Below are 21,424 nucleotides of genomic sequence, written 5' to 3'. Positions count from 1 at the left end.
GTCCCAGTTAGCTTTGTCGGTGTATGTCTGTTGCTTGGCTGCATCCTGGAGGTAATGAGTGCCCCAGGCACTCCCAGCCCTGAAGAACATTTTCTGAGGAGCTTTATTTGGGATTTTGGTGCCCAGAACCTGCAGCATGCCCAGGATAACAGGCAGTGCCAGCAGTCACAGAGGACCGGCTGAGCGCTGGTGGGTATGGGTGGATGGGTCCTGCAGAGCTGTCCCCGGCCTCCGACCCAGCTCAGCGCCTGAGCCTGCAGCGTGAATTACATGTTAGCATAAAAGGGAAAGCCAGTGTGACACATAGCACACCAGTGCACAGTGTGTTTCCATTTTGCAGGTGAGCCTGGAGTCAGATTACTGACCCTGAATTTTGTCCCGTACCTCCCGGTTGGGTCATTTGTGCTCAGAGCCTCCCTGGCTGAGATGGGAATTTCCTAGCTATTTGTGGGGGGTGGGAGGGCTATTTTGGCTCTGCTAGTTATTTCATGGATGTTGGAGACTGCTGGGAAGACAGGAAGGCACTGCATTACTCTACCATGCACAGCACAAATGCCTGGAAAATATACGCAAGATGCTTTTGCAGAGAGGTTAAATGTTACTGTGATTATCAGCAGTCAAAACGAAGCCATTAATTCCCCAGCAGCCCTCCAAACACATTGCCCTGCGAGGTACACAGGGCTGGCAGGGCTCCTGTGCATCTGTTGCCCTGAGGCTGTTTCGCCGTGTTGCTGCCCAGTGCCTGTCCAGGCTGGACAAACCAGACTGCCCCGAGGGTAGCATGTGGTTAGGCATGTCCCCAGCTCCTCTGTGGGCTGTGCTGGCCCCCAGCCACGGGGATGGAGAACTGGCAGCCTCTGGCCTTCTGATGTGTACACTGCGCAAGTATGTGTTTCCTGTGGCAAGCACGGCATTCCCGTCATTTACTGTCCAGCCTCATTTTGTTTATTTAAACAGTTCCAGGAAGCAATCTTGCTCTGCTATTGGTGAAGCAGACGATGAAGATGAAGCTGCTGCCTCCTCTTCTACATGCACTTCACCCTGGAGTTGTAAAGCATAACTGTGCTGATACTCAGCAGCTATGATCTCAGGTGAGGAGGACACAGAAAAAAACCATGCTCCTCTAGAAACTGCAGGGGCCTTACATGGAACAGTGGTCAGGGAACTACTGTGCAGCAGACTAACATTTTGGAAAAGCAGTCTAGTGTTATATTTGCACCTAATTTAACACCAGGTGTTAACTAGCATAACAGTGACATAGCATTAACTAGTTACTAATTAACTGACTAGCATTAACTAGTGACAGAAACAATTTTTGGTGCTGGAGGTGATGCATAATGTAACACCCCCACCCCCTCACTTTTACATCAGTCTGAGTCTGCTTACACAAATCAGAACTTCAGCCAGGAAGGGGAAGAATTTGTCTTTCCTCAGCTGCCACCCTCGAAGACTTTTGCAGGTGTGACCACCCTTAGAAGATCCAGCTGTGCTTTTTCCGTACTGAGCTGTAAGTTCACTGAAGCCCCATGAGGGTCCTCCACCCATTAAAAACAAAAAACCCCAACACCAGTGAGACCAAGGGTAATGTCAGACACAGCCAGGGCTGTGACTCCTTTCTTGGAAACGGGTCTGTGTGAGTAGACAGCACTACACCCTGCTCCTCACTCCCACAGTGTTCCTTAGAACTGTATTTTTGGACACTCTTCTTCCCCTTTTCAACAGACCTAAACAATCCTGCCTGGAGCGCCAGTCCCACATCTTCAGAGCACGGAGCCTCAGGCAGACACAGTCACCCCTTCCCTGCTAAACTTGCCCATATACCCAGCTCGGTAGCCTTCTGTCCTGGTATACCACAGTCACATCTCTCTCAGGGAATGTGTCTCTGTTGCTTGCCCATTACATAGTGCCCAGACTCTTCTCCTTCTGTGGTTACTACTAAGTCAGCCTTACAAAACACCAACTCCAGCACACAAGGTACATATGGCATTTTGTTTTGTTTTCTTTTTGCATATTATGTACTAGACAAATGCAACATTCAGGCTCAGTTGGGTAACAGAGGAAGACATTCAAACTGACCATAAAGTAAATTGTAGAAAGCAGAGTTTATATGACAATAAGCATGCAGCTTGCAAAAGAATGAAGATAGTGTACTGGTATTAAAACACATTTCCATACAGAGACAGCTGATGCAGCAATTTACAAGTTTAACTTCTGGCTGGAGTATGCAAGCCCTTTAAAGCTGGCATTCAAATTACCAGTAGCTTAATCAGCCATACTTACTTAAAGTACACAGTAAAATTTGATTTAATGTTTACATTCACTAGCCATCCAATCCAGCATCAAGGCACTTTCCTTGTTAGTATGTCTGTCCCTGTGTCCCATGCCTCTGCCTACGTAGATGCATATATCAGCACAGCAACATTCGGTGACCAGTAACCTTGACCACAGACTCCTTAACCCAAATAAAAGCATGTGGTTACTAGACAATCCATCGCTGCATCGAAGTGTCAGGCTGTATGTGACACTGTAAACAAGACTGTTGTGTTAAAAAAACACGGCAAGTCGACTGGATCCATTAACGAATGTGCTTTGATATGAAGAAAAGCAATAGGTGTTATCAGTTTCAACACTGCAGAGAATGCTCATCCACCACGCCTGCAGTCACCGGAGAAGAACAGCTGGTGCAGAGCGCAGAAGATGCTTTAGTCTGAGCAGGAGGACACGGAGCTTTCCAGCCGTCCGTCGACAGTTGTGCCATACACGTTTTTCATCTATTGTTACAGAAGTGTGCTTCTGCAGAGTATCAGTGACTTTATTGCATATATCCCCTTCATGGTTGTCTTTGCAAATGAACACAAGTACTGGCTAAGGCTGCATTCTGGGAGGAACTTACTGCCCACCCTCTCTCTGCGCTAAAATTATGGGGTGGGGAGAAGCAGACAATTGTTGAGATCTGGCCCTTAGTCATTGATTTTAAATTTGTTTGTATCAAATCTTGTGGCCTTAAAAATGCATCCTTGAGCGTTAAGTCAGCACTGCTTTCATTTTTAGGAATGGCTCAGATTGCACAAGTACTACAAAGGAAACAACAGTGAAAGCAAACACACATGCCTTTTTTTTTTTTTTTTTAACTGACCCTTTCACTTCTAAGGAAGAGGGAAGAGAAATGGGAATTTGTGAGTCCAGTGCAAGATACTTAATTTTACCCTTCTCCAGACATTTGTACTTATACCTCCACTTTACTGCAGTTTTCTAGATCAAGAGCTAAGCTGAAGACTGTGGGGTTGGCTGTAATTCCCAAATAGCTGTTTCATGACAAAAGACTCAACGTATTTGTTATAAACTGCTTCCAAAGAACATTAAAAGAAACTCTTGGAATTTAAAATGCTATATGTATCCATCCTAGCAACCAGACAAGAGGTTACAAGGGATTAATGAAGTTTTACAATCCATCAGTCAGCAGAACTTTTAAACATGGTTAAAGGAATGTAACCAAGTAACAGTTAATCTCAATTACAACAACTGTCCCAGGGAAAATAAACTAGTATATTTAGTCCCATTTAACACACATAAATTAGAATTTAAAATGTGTATGTCCTGGAGCAGGGGCTGACTATTAACAATTTTACAGTCTTTGGAGTTTCAGATCCCACTGTTAAGTCAATACTACAACAGCATATATTGATGTGGGTCTTGGATATTCAAGACCTGGCACTAATGAAACAAATTCAGTTACTGAAGTTTAATCAGCATGCTGATTCCCATATACTGGGCACACTAATGTAAGTTTTAACCATCTGGCCATGCTCCTCCAGTGTCCAAGAACAGGACTTGGCCCTCACATGCAAACTCCCTCCTCCTCCCAGGGCTAAAGTTTTTTCCAGTCCTGATGATAAGCATTTTGCTAGGATGCTGTAGCACAGGCAGGCACGTGCTTGTCACAAACACTCCAGAGCAAAGCTTAGAAAAATTTTTGCTCTGCTGTGCTTTGCACTGCCAGGTTAAGGCTTTAGTTTACTACAGTTGGGCATATGAAACATAATTCCAAGACTTTCACTACTGTGAGAGAGGATAGTCCCAGACTAACTGCCCTGAAAGCAAGCCAACACACCTTAGAAAACCACAACAGAACTACAGAGATAAAAACATTCACTTTCCTTGTAAACAGAGGAGCAGTTAGCCTGCCTGCACTTAAGAGATATTTCAAATATGCTAATACAGGAAAAATACTTTATATTTCTACTGGCCTCCCTTTCCTGCCACCAAAGTAACAAGGTCTTTACAAGTATTCTCCCACCCCTACCTGAAAAATTCCAGTCCAGGAAAACAAGATGGACATGAAAGTATCAATAGTGAGTGTGATTTTATTTTAATAATGCCTTTATTTTGTAAAGTGCACCATAATTACTGGGGCAGGGGGGCAGGAAGGAGAGAGCTTTTTCTTTTATTACTGTGTTAGGGCCAAGTTCAGCGAATTTCAGTGGATTGCTCTAATTACATTACAGACACTCTAAAAACCTGTATGCAACTGTTAGATACAATTAGATAGTTATGATCTAAAGTACAAAATCAAGTTAAACTCTGAACACTGCATGATATAATATTTGGCACACAGGTTTATAAACAAGCTGTAAACCTGTTCTTTATATGTATTGTGGCTTCTACAAGCTGTTCAGCCACCAGTATCTCCTGCTTAGTCTTTAATGTTTTAGCCCTAGATAAATGCACAAGCCTTAAAGATAGGGTACAACTCTACCAGACAGACAGAATTCTCTCTAGGCTACACTCCTGTACAACTCTGAGTTTATTACCACTGGCCCACAAAGAAAGAAAGATGCCAGAAGTGACAGGCCAGAACTCTTGTTAGCACAGACCTTTAAAAATACAAATCTGTTGATGCTGTTTAACATTGGAAATGGTCCATGATTAACAGCAACAGAGAGAACAAAATGCCTTCCCTTTACACAACAGAAAGGCAAATAGCAACTTCAGGAACAACTGAAGTTGTCCCTCAAATATGATATATACTACACTATCAAAAGTTAGTATCACTGGATCACAAAACAACAATAAAAAAAATCCCCAAAACTAAATCATCAGTGTGTTTTTGAAAACATTCAGGCATTTGAAGCAATGCTCATACTAAGTAGCCAGGTTGTGGCCCACAGTATTTCAGAGATGAGCCAGAGGTGGATTAGATGCACATGACTGCAGGGCAGTTCTAATATGCATGCAAACCACTCAGAGACTTTCCCTTTTACTTATGGTTTCTACAGGCACTATGAAGTTTGCATAGAGAAGACAACTCATCCCCCAGTAAAGTAACTATTATTTTCCAACAGGAATGTGTTCTGACAAAGGAATGCTCCTTCAGCCTCTGAAAAAAACAAAAGACAATCTCTGCTGTCTCATGACAACATGCTCTTCATTATGCCCTTGCCCTGTCGGATGGAGTTTGAAGGTGCTGGGGTGGAGTGGGGAGAAAAGGAAGGGGACTGGTTTGAAGAAAGCTGTAGTTATAGTAAGCTGCAACATAGTCTTTTAGTTTAAAAAAGTGCCCTGATACAAAAAATACTGTTGGGAGAAAGGAACTGTAGAATACTGAAATGTTATTAAAGATTCTGCATTCTTTATCTGTTTTAAATAGTCCAGACTTCAAGAGGTAATCTTATGAATTTACTTTAGCATTGCATTTTTTTTAACAAAAGCAGAAGACACATGTGAACATTTATATGTAGACCTGTCCTTCCATGCAAGCTGGCAGACAAGGACAAGGGAAGTTGAAATGATAGACACCTGCCTTTCCAGGGCCTTTAGTAACTGCTCTGCAGAACAGCAGCACCAGAGGTCACAGCAAAAAAGGTTTCAGGTGGTCTTAAATACATAGTTCTTTGCTGAAGGAGAAATAAAACCTTTGTTTTATTCTCACAACACAGCATTTAGTGTTTCAAATTAAGGTCTTATTAGTGTCAGATTAGAAAGCTGACTAGACTAAGTTAAGGTTAAAAAACCCCATCTTCATAAGAGTGCCATAAAATTTCTAGTTATCATTGGAGAAGGGGTTTATTTCAATGTAATTTCATTTTTCTTTAAACCCTGGTAGAGGCAGTCTCCAAGAAATGTATCTTCTTCAAGAAAATGCAAACTCTATGAACAGGGGAAAATTGAGACCTAAGGAAAAAAAGTACAGAATTTTAACAACCACTTAAGTGTTATTTGTGGCTTATGATTGCTAATACATACATACTACCAGTAACATTCAAATTCAGGGTATAGGTTTTGTTTTTTCTTCTGAGACCTTCAATGACTTCAGTGCTTTGTTTTTTACTGCTTTCAGTTTCAAGGAGGACCTGCGGCATGAACAGTGACATTACAGCACACTAATCATTGTAGTCAAGGTAGGAAGAAGGTCGTATTTCCTTTCTCCTGAGCAGTTAGAAAAATGATAAAAACTTACAGCTCATTACTTGCCTCTCAAGATGTATACAGCAAAGGTGCACTTATTAAACAGAGGCAATTTATATGACCAGAGAGGTATGGTATAATCAGACAGTGATTTGGGTAAAAAAGACTTTAAATAATTTGTTTTTTCATCTGGATTTTTAAACTTTTGAACATGAGGCTGAACTGCTGTGCATGAAGTTGCAAGGCACATTTTTAGGTCAAATTATTATATAGTTCATGTGTACACATATCTAAATGTAGGCAGAATATCAATTACTATAGTAGTATTCAGAGTCAAGCAATCATGTCTTCTTATTTGCACACCATAGCAAGGTCTATTTCATTTTTGTAATTTTTAAACTGGGATGAACATGATTTACATGTCTAATAAGCTGGAAACTTGAGACACTGGGCCAAGTCAAAATTCAGAAAGTCAGTCAAGCTACTGAAAAGTATATGACAAGTATTCTTCCATGTTGGAATACTAAGTTTCAGTCTTACACAAAGATGCTCCAAGCAACTAAAGCTGGCTTTTTAGGCTTGTACACTGTCACAAATCAAAGTATTTCTTCTAGGAGGTCTATTGGCCAATGTGATTAATCGAAACTTGCCATTTTCAAACATGTGTAAATCTGATAATACACAAAAATTCCAAGGTAGCACAAAGGCCTTGTTCAGCTATCCAGACATAAGATTTTATGTAGTGCATAAAAGTAAGTCTCCAGTAGGTCTGGACTGCAAACTTTCCACAAAAACACAGTCCTTATTGTACTTTGTCAAATTACTCTTCACTTGAATTTCAATATTTCTATCTGCATTCAGATAAAAATACCTAGCTTAATTTATCAGAAACACAGGAGAAAGTGTGAACAGGCACTAATGAAGGCCTAAATAGAGCCAGTCTCTTCTCTCACTGAGGCATATAGCCCCCTTGTCTCACAGTCTGTGGGAGGTAACTTTTTGGCATTTCATCAACTGACAGTGGATTTCCTTCCACTGTTTCAGGTCTCACAGTTTGTCCTTCAGTACTTGTCTGTAAAACACCTAAGAGAGCAGCTTCCTGGGCATTTTTTTCCAGCCCAAGGCCCAACAGCTGTGAACTCTGACCTGAGATCTGCAGTTGTGCAAATCCAACAAGATCCCCCTCATTAGCAGAAGTAATTTGCTTTGTTCTTTCAAAGCATGGCCTGTCTGTGTTGGTTTCATCCTGACCCCCATTTTGTTTGAAATACTGCTGCCTCTGTGTTGTACTGTCACTTCCTCCAGCATGATCCTCTGACCTCTCTTCTGAATCTAGCAGTGGCTGAGTTGACTCAGACCTTGAAAAGACTTGTACAGGTGTTTGGTCTCTGTAGCCATTAAGTACTACAGTTGAATACTGTACAGTGCTTGAAGTGTTTTGCGTAGTTTCACCTTCGTCACTGTCAGAGACACTTTGCCTAGGAGAAGACATGCACGAGGATCCTCCAATACCACTGCTGTGCCCTTCTGAAGTACTTTTTTCCTTTTTAAGCAAGTCAAAGGGTTTTAGATCTTGTTCTGAAAAAGACTTCTTGTCATCAGCTTCTATTTCTACGACGCTTACATCTGTAAAGCTGCCTTCTGGGTACATCTGATCTTTGGAACTAAAGTTATGCTGAAAGAAAGAGATGGATGTTGCCTAAGAGGAAGGTTATGTTAAAAATCAAAACCCCATTAAATATCTGCATTTTTATTCTGTAATTGTTTTGAATTTATTCATGTAAGTCTTCTGCTTACTAAGTTTGGCAATATCTCCAAAGTATCTGTTAAGAAATGAAGGACATAGCTTTGTTTCCATTACAAAGTCTTAATTATGCAGCTACTCTAAAACTATAGTGGGTGTGCAAGCTTTGCTCTAATTTTAATTATTCTTAAGAGCTGTAAACACAGAACCATTTGCTGTGCAGCACAGGAACATTCTATACTGAGAGCCATACATATGTTACTCCAATAACATATTCAACATCACAGCACTTCTTCACAGAAGTTAGCCACAGTTTATTGAACAGAATTTGCTATGTCATTCACCCCACATGGGGCATAAATCTCCTCACCCATGAGGAACTCTTAGAGCTTTCCCTCTCATTCATGACTTAACTGTGCAAACAAGTCACTTCAGGGTTTTAAGAATGGGAATCATGAATTCTGTTTACTTACTCCCAATCTCCCATGAATAAGTAAAATAATTAGGACTTGACCCTTCCAATTAGTAAACTGAAGGTAATTCACAATATTAAAGCCTGCTCTATGCTGTGAACTTGTGCTAATGTATTTCTAATGCTGAATCTATTGATGCAATAAAGTCTTCTAAATATATCGTATCACAGTGTCATGAAACTTAACATCCAGGTTTTTTTAACTTGAAATCCATGTGTGCTAGAAGACAGAAGACTCCCACTGGTTGGTTTATTGGGAACCTTGTGGACTAGGAAGATATAAGATGCAGAAGGATGAGTATTACCTTAGCTGGAACTTGAGGAGACCACTGGGCAATGTTACTCTTGGATGGATCAGGGACAATAGGCCAGATATGCTTTTTAATTCTGTAAAGGATTAAAAACAGAATAAAATTGCAAGATGCACTCCCCAAATTCCTAAGTTGATAGGAAGTACTGCATAATCCAGGACACCACTCCCTTACATAGGAATTTTGCAAGAGTATTTATTTCCAAATAGGAATGCTTCCTGCACTTCTTTACATCTTTGTAGAAAGCTGTACTACTTAGCCAAACACAGCATTGTACTTACAACTCTTCCACACATCAGACGTAGCCATCCAACACAAGGCAAATCAACCAATGGTAACTGTTAGTGAGGGATTTTCAAATTTACAGCACTCTAGAATTGACAGCAATTATTTAGGTAAAGTCTATGATGCATGTCAGTATAAAAATACACTGTTGCTTCTTGAAGATAACTATCACAGCTGTCAAAATCTAAGCCAACTTCACAGATAAAAATAAAGTGAAAATATTTGAAGAAAAACTTGCTTGGTCTTTTCTAACTCTGAACTCTTAAGAATGTAGTAACTGTTACTTAACAATAGAAGTTTCTGTAGATAAATCACATCCAACCAAACTAACTTTGAAACTGATACATCTATCCTGCTTTTTACAAAGAGGCTCCAACACCAGATCCTCTGTAGAAGAACTGTGAAGAAGGCTGCAAGATGGGCTTTTCAACTGATGTCCATTAAGAACTGATTTTAGGAGCAGCAGGGAGGTCAGAAGGAAAAGGGCACAAAATAATGTCTTTAATCAGAAAGAAAAGATAGTTGACTGCAGGGGGGGGGTGGACATGGGAGAGGTGCTACTCCTTGCCAGGGAAAACACTTCAGCAATACGCTCTCAGCTAAAGCCACACAAGAGCTCTGGCATAGAGGGAACAGGAGGAGGCAGGATGTTTCCCAGCAGACAGTGAATAGGCACAGAGTTTGACTGAAGTTATGGAAGGTAAGTAAGATGTTAGCCTAATTTTTTTGGCTGCGAAGTGTCGAGTTTGCTAACACTAATTAAATAGCTCAAATACAGCCAGAAAAGAGATCTTCTGTGCTTCACAAACTAGGGACCATCATTTCATGCTCATATGATGACTTAGAAAACAACACAGACAGTATGTCCCAATCAAAACCCAACAGACCTAATCCTGACCAAGTCTAACAAGAAAAGCAGGAATTTCCTTGCAGGATTGAGTCATGGAACATTTAGTTTGAGTGCTACTCCTTAACAGCAAGAAATTAGTATCAGAAGATGCCCTGATTTTTCAAGGAAAACACAAAAATGTTTATCAGCAATCAATGTATGCATGTTTTACCTTCTTTTTCTGATCTAACTGCAGAATATTTACTTGTTTGTATTGAATTATTGCCACCTCTGTTATGCCCAGAAATATCAGAAGTATAAGAGAAAGACTACATTTATACTTACAAGTCACGTTTGTTGAAGCAGAACAAAACTCCAAGGAGCACAATCAACAGGAATGCTAGACACACAGGTACAACTATGGCTTCAATTTCTCCTTTTCCTGAAGAAAGTGAAGAGAAGCAGTTATAGCCCACTTTGGCTTTTAAGGAACTCAGCAGCAGCATACATTCCCAAAGTGACAGGGAGAATCTGAAACTGAACACACCCACAGGGCTCAGTCTTAAGCTTCACCTTCAGAAGAACCCTTTCACCATATGAAGACAGCCTGTTGGTGAAAACATGAAAAGCTCTGTCCCAACAATCTAATGCCTTGCACCAACAAAAACCACACGTTGCTTTAGAAGCTGTAATACTGATGGAGCAAGTAATTTTACAGTTTGAACAGATATGACAGTAACATCTATGTGAATTAATCTGTGGTCCAGATGTTTCAGTGCCCTCCTGGCTGCCATAACACATCGTGGTCAAGTAAGTAATATAAGCAAAGTCACTAGTCATCCATCAGTTTATCCTGTACACGAAAATATCCTCTGCCTGCACTTAAGGCTGCATTACTGTTATGTATTCCTTCCAATGCTACACACATTAAGTAAACCTTACAGAATGCTTAGAGAAGAGCAACACTATCCAGAAAAACAACACCACCAAACCCACTGAAGAAGTGCTTTCCACACCTAAGTTTGGTTAATGTTTTTGCTCTTACCATTACAAATAGGAAACACTCTTTAAAGCTGAACATACAATAAATTTAACTCTTCAAAATGAGTCTCGGTAGAGAACTGTAGCAAACCTTAATAGTGATATGAATGAGAACGTGGAACCTGAGGAAGGGCTGTAAGAATGGCATGTGCTGACTGGCACCTAGATTAGCATATCAAGATCCCAGCACACCTCTGCAGCTTCTCATGACACCCATGTATCAGGGTAATAAAGGCCAACCTACTTTCAGATTAAAACAAAGACTCTGGAATCTTTAAGACCATGGTAGGAGCCATCAGACACCAGAGGAGAAGACAAGGGCACTGAGTAAATCCCAACAACTCACGCAAAGTTGGGGCAAAAGAATACTTTAACCTAAAGTATACACAAAACACATCCCAAACCAGCATGTTTGCCAACATAAAAGAGCAATCCAGGGGACCTGCAGAGGACAGCTTGTCCTCTGTACCATCAGAAGAAATCCTGGCTAAACTACCTCTTTGTGATTGAGTACTAGATAGGCTACCTGGATATCACACACCTTGTGAGTATGACTGTGACTGAAACTTTTTTCTTTTAAATTAAATCACCTTCCCCTCCTATCAGATCTTGCACGCAGCCTTACTATACTGTTGCAACATTACTTCTCTGCCTTACCAAACTTTTGTGTAGTAAATGTAAAATCGGGACCACTCCTGCCTCCTTCATCTGTGTATGCCATCATCCGCACTGTATACAGTGTGTCACTGGTTAGAGAAGAAAGGGTATACTCTGTCTTGGAAGGATCCACTGTCACAGCTAAAGAGAAGAAAAAATTTATACTACTTTTCCATACAATTTATTCGATCTCCACAAACACAATAGCATTAGGACATCACATCTTCAGGTGTACAAGATAGTTTTAGTAGAACGCATGGCTGTGTGGAAAATAGAGCTGACAGGAAGACTAAACTTGTACAAGAAATGCTGAGATTCATTTGCTTCTGCTCAAGTGTTTGAATTTAGTCTCTTTCTTGATAGAATTTATGTGCTAATTTCCTGTGTGGGTTTTTTTTTTCCCTCAGAGCATAGCTACCAACTAAACTAGTAGTGAAGCTGAAGCTTAAAGCTCTCCAATAAGCAGAATATGTGGCTAACTAGAAATAGTTAGTCACTAACTAAAAAAACCATAGTTAACTAGAAACAACAAGAAGTAGGCTAGGCATAAGTAAACGGCCCTTTCAATTTAAGCAAATCTAAAGAGTAAAAGCTTTTGATAGTGCTAGCTCCCAGTCTTATGCCTGCAAGTCATACACACTACTGAGAACTAAAATGCACTTCAAACAATATGTTTTACATCAGTAATGCATTGATCTAGAGCTCCAGGAGGATTACCCCCCCACACTTTTTTTTAAGGCTTTATCATAGTTGAATGCACTTAACTCCTTTACAGCTTGAATGGTCTAGTTTCATCTTGCAACACCACCATCTCATCCTGTATTTAGATAGAAAGATGGGAGCACAATACCCACAAATCAGCTTTCAGAAACTAAACTCAGTGCCCTGCTACACACAGACTGAATGTTCTGAATTCCTTATTAGTGACTGTTTTGTTCAGTATGGAGGAGAGCTACGCCTCAAACATCAGCTTTATGTCATCAGAACAGACTATCAGCCACACTTGATTCTCTATCTTTTTTTCAGGAACATGTATTAGGAAGGAGACAGATGGAATACTTCAATGCCACAAAACACCGCTCTGCATTCTGTTACCTGTTTCATTTCCATCAATAGTTTTGTAAAATATGGTGTAACTTCTGATAAATCCATTTTGTTCATCCACTGTGAGATGGTTCCATGTCAGAACAGCTTCAGCTTTTCCTACTTTTTTTGTCTGAATGGTTGGTCCTTTTGAAGGACCTGTAATGGGAGATGAAGATTAGTTTCTGTTGGTCACCTTCACATCCACAGAACCAGTGTACTAATGAGCACCAAGTTGCTCCTGCATAAAAACTTCAATGAAATAGCTAGACTAACTCCTCTGCAAAGTATTATTTTCAGACAACATAGCAAATCCAAAGGTGTTTTAAAAGAGGAACCTCCAGGAAAAAAAGATATGAAAAACAGTAATCAGCAGATCATGTGAAATCATCATCTGAAGTTAATCAGTCTTGGCTTTATACTTGGAATTTAAAATAAATCAGTATGGAAATATTAGTATACCAATAAAATAACAAACTCAAGCCAAATTATCTGATAAAGGTTGGAAAAAGGGAAGGAGTCAGCCACAGATGTCTGTTTGTCATGGTTTAACCCCAGCCAGCAACTAAGCACCACGCAGCTGCTGACTCACTCCCCGCCACCCAGTGATGGGGGAGAAAATCAGGAAAATAAGTAAAACTCATGGGTTGAGATAAGAATGCTTTAGTAGAACAGAAAAGAAACTAATAACGATAATGATAACACTAATAAAATGACAACAGCAATAATAAAAGGATTGGAATGTACAAATGACACGCAGTGCAATTGCTCACCACCCGCTGATTGACACCCAGCTAGTCCCCCGAGTAGTGATCCCCCGCCCCCCCAGTTCCTAAACTAGATGTGACGTCCCATGGTATGGAATACACCGTTGGCCAGTTTGGGTCAGCTGCCCTGGCTCTGTCCTGTGCCAACTTCTTGTGCCCCTCCAGCTTTCTCACTGGCTGGCCATGAGAAGCTGAAAAATCCTTGACTTTAGTCTAAACACTACTTAGCAACAACTGAGAACATCAGTGTTACCAACTTTCTTCACATACTGAACTCAAAACATAGCACCATACCAGCTACTAGGAAGACAATTAACTCTATCCCAGCTGAAACCAGGACACTTAAATACTGTAAAGAAGCAGAATGGATGTTAATAGAAGGGACAAGATCAATTACATCAGATGACCCTCAAGTGGAAGATCATTTTTCATTACATAGTCCACATTAAAGCAAAGGTCTCATTATTTTTAGTCAAGAAAGTCAGTTTACGTGCTCCAAGATAACCATTTTGTACTTACGATCCTGCTGAAGATAAGCCTTCACAGACTGTCCACTTCCTTGACCATCAGCATACAGAGGGTAAACAGTTATCAAGTAACACTTGAACGGCTTTATATCACCTAATAAAGGAAATTTAAAATGTTTCACAGACAGTCAAATTCTTCACCATCCTCATTTACTTCAGATACAGGGTTCTGGATTTTGGCTGTTTTATTAAATGCACTCATATCTAATGCAGCTGACTTTCTAGAGCTCATTGATACACTGCTCCAAATTATTAACTAAAGGAACAATACAATGGCTCACATTCAAATGTTAAATTTAATAAACGGACTTCACAAAAGTTCATCCCTCCCTTTGAGAATACTTACTAGGTTTTTAGAGTGTTCTACAAAGTATTTGTAGACTTATGAGCTAAATACCTTTTAAATATGTTCCTTGAATATTTCCTGGTTCGTTCTGCCATTCTATAGTGCAGTCTGAGCTGTTGGACACCAGACACCATTCGATCACATATTTAAGAACATAACTGTTAGGAGCAGTCCACCCTACCCACAACTTGCCATCTTTAGGTAGTGTTCTAACATTCTTCACAGGAGCTGTGATGCAAGAAAACAGAATAGTGGTAAATACTGACAGTTCTTCCACTAGATATTCATAACAATAGCTATTTTGTCAAATGTGGATACTTCTGTGTTATTGTAATGGTGACAATTTGACAGAACCTAAGTAAATGTAAAAGCCATCTTCTGAAATTTGGAAGCTTACATCTGAATCTTTATATCAGAGATCCAAAATAAGCAGTATTAAGCTACTTGAAAACTGGAAATTAGCCTCACAGTAAGTTGCCTTATTGCACAGTAAAGAGATACTATGTTTCTTCCGAAAGAAAGGGTCTATTTCAGAGACAAATCAAACCTTGAGACACTTCTAAATTCCCATTCTAATGCTCATCCTCATGTACCTTACCAAATGCTTCTCACTGCAATGCTACTCTGTTTGAAACATACCCTTAATTAGTTTACCTAACAGTTTTAGAACCTGTGGCTCCCCCTTGGTGTTTACACTAAAAGCAGCATCTGCCTATATACTTATTTTTTGCTTCCTGTCCTGCTAGTGTTCGGATTGTCTAAGAGGAGGCTGGAAGTAAGGAGAAACCAGCCTGTAGTTACTACTACTGCACAGTGAAAGGAACTTAAAAAGGAACATGAACAGTAGGGAAACAGGGGAAGCAGATAAGGCAGCTGGGCAAGATGCTGGAACTGTGGGAGAGACAGGGACAAGAGAAGAAAGGGGTGGGGGGAAGATCAGAAAGCAGAAGGGAGAGCAATGGTGAGATAGTATATACATGAAGTAAAGGATGCTTGCTTCCCCAACCCTCTGATTTTTTAATAAGAAAACAAAAATGCCCACTATACTAAGAAAAGAAACAACAGGGAATATAGTGCACAGTAGGTCTAAGGATCAAAAAGAACAGCAAAATAGCACACATAACTTCAAATGAGGCTGTGGGTATATAAACCTTCCCTAGTATACACGGGAATATATATCCATGTTCCCTAATATACAAGTGGTGGCATAATTTTAAAGCGTTAAGACTGCAGATACATTCAGTAATACTTTAATTATGTGTCCATGTAAATGGTATCATTTTACAACACTGAAGATTTCTTACAACAAAAGTGATGCAGATGCATTTGACACAGACATTACTAGGACACTAACCTTTTGTATTACTTGCTGGGATAAGTAAAACTGATGGAGGGGATGCCCCAACTCTGTTACGGGCAATCACAGTCACTTCATAAGTTCCATTTGGCAGCTTTAATGTAAGGTTGGTGGTACTGACATTGTATTTCTCTGGCGGACTGGAGAGAGATGATTTAGCTCTGACAGTCACTTCATACTGCAAGATTACTCCACTGGCTTCAGATGGCTCCAATGCCTGTTAGAAACACATCTTTGATTATACTGGGAATGAACAAATGTGACCTAACTTTTATTGTCTTTGATGTGTAATTTAAAATCAGAGTGCAAGACAAATAGCTGTATATTCAAGGAAAGCACAAATAACCTGTGTTCATTTCTAGAAAGCAGTAACTTCCAGAATGATTTCTGGTTTAAATCCTCTTTTTCTTGGCTCACAATCCTACCTAATAGTTTAATAAAAGCTATTCAGTAAAGACTGCAGAACATGTGTTGATAAAACTGCCATTTCATGTGACTTTACAACATAATGACATAAAAGGAATCTCACATCTTAAGCTGCGAACCTGAATTCAAAACAGCCTGAGTAGTTCTCTTATTACACGTGGTAAAATACTTGTTTCTGTTATCTAATAACACAGAAAAATAGTATGTACTGTATAAAAGTATTAGTTTTCAGATAACTTAGGAGAAAACTGTTGAAACTGTAAAGTAGCACCAGTTCTCCAGTTTTAAGCTAAATAATGTCAGAAGTGGCATGTGGCATACGAATTACATCAGAAAATGATGCCATATCAATATACATGTAACTTCACACAAGCCACCTAGTAATAGGGAAAAAGTAATAATAAAGAGACAGCTAGATCAAATGCGTCAGAGTTCATGGACCAAAAGAAAGCAGGAGATGGGGACTGACCATAAATGCATTCACTTTCTCAGCTTTGGACTAATCAGCCAACAAGACACAGCAGCCTACTGCATGCAAATGTACAGTGCTGTATTTAATAAGTTTGGCCTCTGGAATGCCTCTAGGCTTAATGGATTTTGCAGCTGGAGTATCCCCATCCAGACAGTGTTACCAGTTTTAGGATACAGCAGGAGGCATAACATGAAGGTTTACTTTGCTCAAGTGAAAGTTTCCAATTCCACAGACTCCTTAGGACAGCAAGTCAGGAATCTGGAAGTGGATTCTGTATACTCTGGATCACAGATGTGTGTCAGTTAACTGATGGCCTTTACATCTATGCTGTTATTATAATAATACTGAAGTCACTTCTTGTATCAATAAAACCTGTATTATCCCAGCTATCTACTCAAGTTTGTCGAGGTAAATTTTGCCACTTAAAAACTCATGTTTTTAAAAGAATGCTCAATTCCTGCAGTTTATAATGTTGCTTTACCTTCCACATCAGATGCACAGTCCAGGAAGCTGGTGAGCTAGATGCATCAATGATCCTCCATATGGCTGGTCCTTTAGATGGTTCTGATGAAAGAAGCAATGCTTAATAGTAGAAATATTTTTATTTAGTCTGTTTGAATTAATCCTTTGACTATCATTAGAAGGTTATGCCCCCTCCTTTTTTTTTTCTAAAATAAAAACATATACCAAAAGCGTTTCTTTAGTTCCTCAAATCAAGTAATGCTTGGTATATTACACGGAACACCTGCATGGAAAGACTTCCTGAAGGGATGAGCAAAACACCAGTTCTGCTCTAAGTGTACAGTACCAAAATAACTGAGAGTCACCATGCTGAGCTTCTGCCACAATGGGCTGAAGATGACAGTGCTGAGTGAGGCATGACCAAACCTACACCATGCAGCCTGTGTTCAGAGGCACAGCCCTGAATACCTGTATGCTGCAAATCTTGCTATGGTCTGTAACTCCAACACTCTCCCTACCACCCCAATATCAAGTCACCTAAAAAAGGAGAGTGCAGGAAAGTTAAAAAAGAGACAGATTTCTCCTGCCAGAATTCCCCGAGTTTCCTATATCCTTTATGCTAAAAAAGGGTAACAGAACTGCAGTACCTTTGTATAATACTACAATACTTTCTGGTGTCAGTACTGTAAGAAAATTTGAGTGATGTTTCCACTACAAATTTCACTTCAAAGTAAAATTAATCAATCTATTACAGTGCATAAAGCAATAAAAAGTGGCCAATCCTTTGTTAGGGCCTTAGCCCTAACAGAAAGATGATCTTAAAATGAACTTACATTTATAATCTTGCTAGTCTGTATTTTCTCTGGGAGTTTTTATTGCATTTTTAAATATAATCAGTATGAGTTTTTGGCTGTTTTACCTCCAAAACCCAGTATCAATTCTATAGTGTGCCTCTTATCTCTTATGCTTTACATCAAGAGGGAAGGAGAACTGCGAGCTGAGGCAAAGGGAGCTTGCTCTTAACAATCTTGTTTGAGTACTCTGATTTGATTAATGTGAAACAGAAGCAATTATACATCTTGCCTGATATAGATCATGAATGCACCATGATCTGCCTTATGTTCATTTCCACCATAACACCTTTGTTCTGAGGCTAAAATAAAGCCTGGGTACTTAATCACTAATAGCAGTATTTTTGCAAAGCCAGTCACCACAGCAGAACAGCAAGGCAGTCTAAATACATAGGCAGTCCTGAAATCCTCATTGCTCAGGTTGAGACAGTAACCACAGAAAACAAAACCATACTGTCCTTAGGAGTTGAAAAGTGACTGGAATATTGAAAGAATATTTGACAGTATTTCCCCCAGAGAAAGTAGATTTTGCATAGAGCTGAAGCAATGCCACTATGTACACATAAATTCCATTTTGTTTAAACAGGTAGGGTATATACTGTAATCTTTTTCTTACTTCTCCAATATAAGATGACATGTGAATTCAGTCCAAACTCATTACTGGGAGCTCAGTTAGGATTAATAAGGAAGGATTTATGATTCAGTGCAGTTAGTTAAGCTCCAAGCACAAAGTGGTGTTTTGACAATGAAACTTGCATTGGTTTAACTCTGTTTAAACACATGCACTGAAATGCTGTGCTAAATAAGACTGCTTAAGAGGGTGCCTTGGAAGGCACTAAGGAACAGATAGGATACTACAGAAAGGAGACCAGGAAGAACACAAGCAGGAAAGGCTAAAGCACATTTAAAAAAAAAAAAAATCAGGCTAACTTAGAAGCTAAGCAGATATCACAAAGTATTTGTAGCAGTCAGAGGGAAGAATAGAGTCCCTGCTGGGTATCAAGCACACAACCAGAAGGTCCATTCACTGGCTCCATATGGGGTAGGACAAGTACAGGCCAGAAACAAAGCCAGTCTTCCAGGCTATCAAAGTAGAAATTAAATGGAAATGGGACAAAGCTCAAGTATTTTCACTCCTCATAACACTAGAATTGAAAGAGAAGAGTTTCTAACTGGTAATAACCGAGGTCCTGGAAAAACAAGACAAAATCCCCACATCATTTAAGTCTCTTTAAAGTCAGAAATCAGCAAGTGATTCCCAATGCTGCTGCTACTGATGATTCAGGAAGAAACCAAAAAAGCTTTTAAAATCAAATCCCTGTAAGGGTGATTTACTAATTTTAGAATCCCCAGAAATCAGAGTGCATGTTATTGTAACATACACAGCTATGCAGCAAACCTGGTCTGCTGGATATAAAGACCCTTGGCTACAGCCACTATTTGGAGGTAAAAAGTAGATGTTTCCTGATAAGGATTAGGTATTAAAACAATTGCCAAAGACTTCAAAATTGCCAGAATGCTTGCATTAGTCTTCAGCACCATGGTTGCATATTTGTGCCTTTGCATTTAAGGATTCTGTTGAAATTTCACTTGATAGTTACAGTACTTAACACTTGGAAACATAATCAAGTGGAAATATAGAAGTATACCTTTCTGAATATAGTAGCGGTAAATACACCCATACCTTGGTAGCTTGCTACTGAGACAAACACCAAATCTTTCGAATGCAGCAGGCAAGCAGATATAGAATCTTCTGAGATACAGGTCTAACAGTCTCAGACAAAGCACAACATCTAAAAAGTCGGTTTTATAATTTGATTGAGGGCAATAATAATGGCATAAGTAACTTAAGTGTCTCCTGTCTGCTTGTTTCATTTGCAATAGGCAACTGTACAGTAAAAATCGATTAACAACATTTTGGTACAGGTTTTGCCAAAATTGCAACCTGAAGTCCCTTGTTTGAGCCTGACACTTGGTAGAAAAAGGATCAGGGAACTATGGACCTCATGAGCTCCTTTCCAACTTAAGTTATCCCACTACCCTATAAATTTGCAACTGTATCTAGGCATTTGCAAGAGGTGACCACACCTCTGAAGTTCTCTGTAAGCAAATTCAGAATAGGAAATTATTTTACTGTCAACTTATAGCTACAATAGCAAACTGATAAACAAGCAATGCAGAAAAAGTGCGACTATCTTGTTATCATTAGGAGGCATAGCTACAACAATTTGTTAAAATGCTGTTCTACCAGCAGAAGACAGACTGTATTTACATTTGCAGTGTATCACAACTAACAGCACAGGTATTCCTCAACAGCTTACTGCACACTGAAATTAGTTCCTTACCTTTAGCAAGAAGCAAGACACTAATGTAGGGTGTTCTGATACCAGTAGAGGTTCAGAGTCAAGAAGATACCAGTTAGTACCTCTCAAGCATCTATTAAAGATGTTAAATTAGTTCCAGTTCAGTCTAAGGGTACTATTCAGATGAATGACAAAAGGAAAATAGACCACAGAAAGTTATACATCAAAGCCTGGGGCTTTTATTTGGAGAGCAAATTAAAGGGCCAAATGCATAGGTCTAGGTTGTGTTTGTATACACTGCATGTATTTTTGTTCTGTTAATGGAAAATTTAAGAATCCACTATCTGAGAACAGGATTTTTCATACTGTAACAAATGCATGGGTATGATTTTAATGTCAGTTTTCCAATAATTACTGCTCAGTTATTGTGCAACTTTATTTTGTATGGGTTTATAGCTGCTGCAGCAATTGCTAAGTCATGAAATGCTGCAAAACAAAAACAGCCAAAAAAAAAATGTGCTGTGAAGTATATTAATTCATAACACAGTGAGTTGTAGTTACTTTAATGTCACAGCACATTTCAAGCAATACATGTGTTCATGAGCAACGGGAAGCAATCAATGAAGTTAAAAAACATGCCGTGGAATGGAATGGACACAGATCTTAGAAGAGACCGAGTGCAGTAACAGCCACAGTGCCACTGTCCCAAAGGAATATGAAGGAGTCCAGGGCAACACAGCACACCTGCAGAACATACAGTTCAATGGAAACAGACAATGCCATAACAGCTGACTGGAACATCAGAAGGAGTTCAAAGGCCAGTCAAGTTGATGAGCTTGCTGTAGTGTGAACAGATTTGGCACATGGCAGCAACTTTGCCATGCTGAGGATTTGCTCCACAAAGCAGCGAAGGCTGACACTTGACTGAGGCTCTTCAGCAGTAATTTTTCCCCAGGGCTGTGAACCTAAATCTTAACCTAGTGGTTTGCTATCTTTTGCATATTGTTAAGTAGTAATTGGTTTATACTTTGAAGTTGTATATATCCTGCTTGCAAAGTCCTTTTGTGCAAGACTAAACATGATCCA

General features: G+C 39.6%; 1 protein-coding gene across 3 annotated transcripts in view; it reads right to left on the bottom strand.

Moving 5' to 3' along the window:
• Window positions 1–1,985: 1,985 nt before the first annotated feature.
• The window catches only part of IL6ST (interleukin 6 signal transducer), a 35,586-nt gene continuing 16,147 nt past the window's right edge, over window positions 1,986–21,424 (bottom strand). Inside the window, exons 8-17 of one of the 3 annotated variants that reach the window (XR_775199.1) lie at window positions 17,204–17,286; window positions 15,822–16,041; window positions 14,519–14,695; window positions 14,114–14,215; window positions 12,840–12,986; window positions 11,745–11,885; window positions 10,392–10,488; window positions 8,927–9,008; window positions 5,741–8,080; window positions 1,986–2,840 (exon numbers count right to left, since the gene is read on the bottom strand). Coding sequence is in view for 2 of the 3 variants with exons in the window: in XM_010580571.1 (XP_010578873.1) it covers window positions 7,355–8,080; window positions 8,927–9,008; window positions 10,392–10,488; window positions 11,745–11,885; window positions 12,840–12,986; window positions 14,114–14,215; window positions 14,519–14,695; window positions 15,822–16,041; window positions 17,204–17,286 (1,775 nt within the window). In the remaining variant the exon portion in view is untranslated. Of the gene's footprint in view, window positions 2,841–3,129; window positions 8,081–8,926; window positions 9,009–10,391; window positions 10,489–11,744; window positions 11,886–12,839; window positions 12,987–14,113; window positions 14,216–14,518; window positions 14,696–15,821; window positions 16,042–17,203; window positions 17,287–21,424 lie in introns of those variants that run through there. The other 2 variants (XM_010580571.1, XM_010580572.1) reach the window with 2 other exon arrangements.

The sequence above is a fragment of the Haliaeetus leucocephalus genome, unplaced genomic scaffold (genome assembly GCF_000737465.1).
Source record: "Haliaeetus leucocephalus isolate CR32 unplaced genomic scaffold, Haliaeetus_leucocephalus-4.0 Scaffold722, whole genome shotgun sequence".
Lineage (NCBI taxonomy): Eukaryota > Metazoa > Chordata > Aves > Accipitriformes > Accipitridae > Haliaeetus > Haliaeetus leucocephalus.
The sequence above is the reverse complement of the archived record's forward strand: the minus strand, read 5'-3'. Positions and strand labels throughout refer to the sequence as shown.